This window comes from Megalobrama amblycephala, linkage group LG6, assembly GCF_018812025.1.
Source record: "Megalobrama amblycephala isolate DHTTF-2021 linkage group LG6, ASM1881202v1, whole genome shotgun sequence".
NCBI classification, from domain to species: domain Eukaryota; kingdom Metazoa; phylum Chordata; class Actinopteri; order Cypriniformes; family Xenocyprididae; genus Megalobrama; species Megalobrama amblycephala.
Genome location: NC_063049.1, coordinates 17,685,976 through 17,691,730, shown reverse-complemented (window position 1 = coordinate 17,691,730; position 5,755 = coordinate 17,685,976). Strand labels below are relative to the sequence as shown.

The 5,755-nt window shown below is 37.2% G+C and overlaps 1 protein-coding gene across 1 annotated transcript; it reads left to right on the top strand.

Annotated features, from left to right (window-relative positions):
• Positions 1–891: 891 nt before the first annotated feature.
• lg6h2orf49 (linkage group 6 C2orf49 homolog) lies at positions 892–5,241 on the top strand. Its single transcript, XM_048193148.1, has 4 exons — positions 892–1,062; positions 1,292–1,449; positions 3,963–4,317; positions 4,436–5,241. The coding sequence occupies exons 1-4, from the start codon at positions 937–939 to the stop codon at positions 4,490–4,492; spliced, it is 696 nt and encodes a 231-aa protein (XP_048049105.1). The 5' UTR covers positions 892–936; the 3' UTR covers positions 4,493–5,241.
• Positions 5,242–5,755: the final 514 nt, after the last annotated feature.

The window sequence follows — 5,755 nt, the reverse complement described above, 5'->3', positions numbered from 1 at the left end:
CCATTTTGTAAATATCCCTATATAAAAGCCAATACTCAAATCTGCCAATATTAAAAAAGAAAAAAGGTGCTGACTGATATGTGTCTTCCGGTGCCCAAGGCTGATATCAATGTCAAAAGTGCAGAGTTGCGGATGGCTGATACAATGTAATAACATATACCTGGCCGGTAGCAAATGAGATTTTCACAAGATTATTGAAGTGAAACAAACTCTTATTTCACACAATGAGTAAATAAAATGTTTATTCTAACAAGTGGACATTGTTACCAGCCAGTACTAATAATTTGTAAATGGCCAAATATTGACCTGTTAAAGGCTTAGTTCACCTAAAAATGAAATTTCTGTCATTAAGTACTCACCCTCACCCTGTAAGAAATCCAAGGGTTTCTGAAGCACACATAGACAGCTACGTCATTGCACAATTTGAGGTCCTAAAAAGTATTAAAGACGTCGTTAAAATAGTCCATGTGACTACAGTGGTTCAACCTTAATGTTATGAAATGACAAGAATACTTTTTATGTGCAAAAACAAAACAAAAAGAACAACTTTATTCAACAATTTCTTCTCTCCCGTCAGTCTCCTGCGCTGTTGACGTAGTGAACGCAGTGCAGAGCTTCCGTGTTTACATCTGAACACCAATCACCTTTAATGGTCTGGCCAGTCAGTAATATTGATTTAATTTCTTTCACAGTAGTAAATCTATGTGCTAATGCATGTGAAAATATGATATAACTTCGTCAGGTAAGTCAAAGTCTGTCAATTCTGTTTGAAATGAAGTGAAATTGACTCGTTCTTTACTTAGCTTATGTTTCTTTCTGCCATAGCACACATTGTACTGTAGGTGGCAGTAATGGTCATGTGATGTTAAACGTCTCTAACATAAGCGAAGAATAAGAGCGCTTTTTCCTGCGATCCCAGGAAATGGACTGAGAAATATGGCGTCGCACAGGGGAGACAGAACGAAAAACCTCACATCAAATGCTGGAGATGTTTCCAAAATCGACCTTCTGCTTCACCCAGAGCTCCTTTCTCAAGAGTTCATTCAGCTCATGTTACATGAGGTGAGATTCGGAGCAACATGAAATCAGTCGGGTTACTGTAAGCTACATCGCATAACGTGCATGTTCCTTATACGAAAATAGTATTAATAGTTTGCTTATTTTTGGTCAGTTCAGGCTTTTCTGTATAGTATACATTTATCAGATATTAAATATACCTAAAACCTGTAGTACGAATAAATCAACATTCACTGAACAGCAGCAAATGAATCACGCCTGTGTTGTGTTTTAGAGGAAGATAGCAGTGGGTAATCATGAGGACCGTGACCAACTGACAGGTCTGTACCTGCGGCATGTCCTCCCTCTCCCGCAGAGAGATCTGCCCAGCAGCCGCTGGGGGAAGAGGATGGAGAGGAGCAGCGCGCGGCAGAGCTGCACGAGCGCGCACAGGTACACTCTCACACAGGTTTTGATGCTGAGCTTAAAGGAGTAGATTACAGCCCGGAAAGTACTGCGTAATTACAAAGAATTTACAGCGTAACTTTCGATAATTATAGTGTAACTATACAGTAAGTACGTGTAAGTATAGGGGAACAATATGTAAAGTATTGGGAATAAAGGGGTAACAACCAGGAAAATAACATATTATTTATACTGTAAGTATTTTAGAACTAAGGGGTACTTATACTATTATGATAGACAACAATCTTACATTTGGGAGCAATTTAGCGAGAAAGTGCTCTGATTAAGTTGTTTCAAGGCAAGTAGAAAAAACTATTGCAATCTTTTTTAATACATGGGGAAATATGCTTTAGTTTCATGTAGTTACAGGGTAAGTATGACATTATGGGCCGTAAATTAAAGTGGTGCTTGTTACCCTCTTATTTCATGTAGTTACAGGGTAAATATGACATTACGGGCTGTAAATTAAAGTGGTGCTTGTTCATTAGTTAACATTAGTTAACTACATAAGTTAACATGAACTAATAATGAACTGCACTTATACTGCATTTATTAATCTTTGTTAATGTTAATTTCAACATTTACAAATGCATTATTAAGATCTTGTTAAAGGGTTAGTTCACCCAAAAATGAAAATAATGTCATTTATTAGACGTCGCCTTTGGCTTGCTTAGTTGGGGACACTTGACATTTGAGTTGACATTTGATATTCAACAGTGCTTTGATCTGCCTGCATTGACACTATTCTTTTAGAGCTGCTGTGCAGGCAAAATTATATACCAGTTATCACTGTAAAGCTGCTTTGACACAATTTGCATTGTAAAAAGCGCTAAATAAATAAAGGTGACTTGTCTTGACTTATTACTCACCCTCATGCTGTTCCACACCCGTAAGACCTTTGTTCATCTTCGGAATAAAAATTAAGGTATTTTTGTTGAAATCTGATGGCTCAGTGAGGCCTCCATAGCAAGCAATGACATTTCCTCTCTCAAGATCCATTAATGTATTAAAAACATATTTAAATCAGTTCATATGAGTACAGTGGTTCAATATTAATATTATAAAGCGACGAGAATATTTTGGTGCGCCAAAAAAACTAAATAACGACATATATAGTGATGGCCGATTTCAAAACACTGCTTCGTGAAGCTTCGGAGCATAATGAATTTTTTGTGTTGAATCAGCGGTTTGGAGCACCAAAGTCACATGATTTCAGCAGTTTGGCAGTTTGCCATGCGATCCGAATCATGATTCGACACAAAAGATTCATGAAGCTTCTTGGTATTCCTCAATCAATTCATTATAAAGAATATAAAAAGAAAAATGAAATGGCTCAGCAATTTACTGCAGAGCAAGTACTGAACGCAATCAAATATGACTGTAATTGTTACTGGATGGATCTGGTGAAGCTGTTAACAATCGAAATATTGATTTTGAAGATGTTGAAAATTATATGGTTTTGAGAATATGTTTGAGATCGCGAATGGGCTTCATATTCGTGACCTCAAACATAAAACTAGCCTATTATTTGCTGAATTTACTGGGAAATGAGCTCTGACGAGGACAGTGATGATGGTATAAAACATCTGCTCAAATGGAGCCCTTTCAAGCTCCAGAAGGTAACAAAATATGATTTATTTTATTCTTCTGTAATTGTTACTCTAATATCAGAGGAGTTTTATATTATCGTGACAGGTAGAGATCCTTCCATGTTAGATATAGATCCGGGTCGATAAAGACCCGAATATGTAAGAATGATTGGCAAAACAGTCATGCATTTAAGGGTTAAATATGTTTTTAGTACATTAATGGATCTTGAGAGAGGAAATGTCATTACTGGCTATGGAGGCGTCACTGAGCCATCGGATTTCAATAAAAATACCTTAATTTATGTTCCGAAGATGAACGAAGGTCTTACGGGTGTGGAACGGCATGAGGGTGAGTAATTAATTACATTTTTTTTTCATTTTTGGGTGAACTAACCCTTTAACATTAGTTAATGCACTGTGAAGTAACATCAACAAACAATGAACAACTGTTTTTTTATTAACCAACATTAACAAAGATTAACAAATACAGTAACAAATGTATTAGTTCATGGTTAGTTAATACATTAACTAATGAACCTTATTGTAAAGTGTTACCGTTAAAGTCCCGCCCTACAGTTTTTCTTGCTCGAGAAGCTGTTTCACATGAATATACACTACAATAGGGAAGGAAAGACTATCACAACTTTTTCAAATCTCACTGTCGCCTGTGTTCAGATTCAAAAGTGCTTCACACCAGGTTTGATGACTTTTGATGGCAACTTGTTCAGTGTGTTTTAACTAGATTTAATACAAACTCTTAAGGGAAGAAGGGAAGTTTTTTTTTTTTGTGAATAATAATAATAATACTACAAATTTTGTTCTGTTCACAGAAAGTAGTCATAAGGCTGTTATGTAACTGCATGAAAATTTCCAAAGTGTTTTCTCTTATATTATAACTCTGTTTTATTTTAGTTCAAGCACTGATAGTGGCAGGAAGAGGCCGTTGATTGTCTTTGACGGCAGCTCTACTAAAACTGGCAGTGTGAAGCTGAAGAAACCTGATACTTCAGCAGCACCTGTCGCCACAGACCGAATAAAGCCCCCAGTTTCTAGTATCAGTCTCACAAACCCCATACGCAAGCTCTCTGGGACCTCTACAAACTGCTCTTCCTCAAATTCCTCTAACAGGACCCCAGTGTCATCGCCGGGGGCCAGTCCCAAAAGCCCCTGTAATCACTCGAACACTGCCAACTCCTCGCCACATTCAAACAATACCACGTCTAAGCTAAAGCGCACGTCCCCCAGCGATGGAGAACATGACACTGCTGTGAGTATGACACTAACACCATGGAAATCTGTTTATTTTCCTTAATAGGTGTGAGAGTTTTGTCAGTAAATGTGAATTTAAATTTTCTGATTAATTTCATTTTTTTTTTTCATGGCAGAAGGACATTAAGTCACCTGATGCAAAGAAAAAGATTCAACATATCACATGGCCATAATCTCTGATGTCATCAAGGACAGATGAATAACGCCATTGACGTCATCTGCTGGGTCTCTGTGTTGGCCAAGAAAGACACTCATGATGAGACAAGATTGGTTCTTATCACGCCTCAAGTTGTCACTCTCACCTTTACTTACCAGCCTCAGGAAAAGTGACGTGTGCAGTGTGACCCTCCTGTTCATTTCACAACCAGGAAATGCTTTGGCTTTAGGCTTGGTGTAGTGGTGAAGGAACTGACACATTCCTAGCAGTTTTATGTTGGACTGATAAGAGTTTCCCTTTAGAAATCTTTCTTGCAATTAATAAACTTTTCAGTGCACGTGAATCATGTTGATAAATCAAACCCACCTAGAGGAAATAGATGGACATGCTCTTGATGTGTTTTAGAGATGTCTGCTGTGTTTTACTGACATAGGAATATACTGAGTAACTGAAGAAATCACTCCTTTCTCCAATAAAGTGTTTGCAAGTTGATCTGTGATTTGGATCGGAATAGGCCCTTCCAAGTGGTTTGGCCAATGTCAGGTAAATCCCTTGATAATTTTGTATTTATAGCCCCCATAATGCAGTTGTGATGTGTGTTGCATCATGCACTATGTATTTAAGTAAGAAGCAAAGTGAAGGGTGTTTCACATGTCAGTGTTTTAGTGAAGGTTTTTCTAGGCATTATGAATTGAGTTTTTATTGAACTGCATGGAATGTTTCTCACTGACAACCAGCCTGATGAAATAAACGGCTGAGATGATTGATCATGGTGTTTGTGGTTCTTTTTTGAAGTTTATTAATACTTAAGTTAAACTTAAGTACACTGTGGTAGTCTATAATATAAAAGTTAATTTATTAACTATATATGATGATTGAATTTCGTTCCATTCATACTTAGTTACAGGTACACTACTGTTGAAAGTTGGGGTCTGTATATTTTTATTTGGTCAAAAATATGTGAAATATTACAATTTAACATTTAAAGGGGTTGTTCATTAGGATTTCACTTTTTTAACTTCATTTAGTGTGTAATGTTGCTGTTTGAGCATAAACAGCATCTGCAAAGTGATGACACTCAAAGTTCAATGCAAAGGGAGATATTTTCTTTTACAGAAATCACTTTATAAGGACTACAACTACAACAAGCTTCTTCCCGGGTTGTTGACATCACAAAACAACAGTTGTAGTAGAGCAGGGGTGTCAAACTTAGGTCCTGGAGGGCCAGAGTTTAGCTCTAACCCTAATTAACCCACCTGAAGCAGCTAATCAAGGTCTT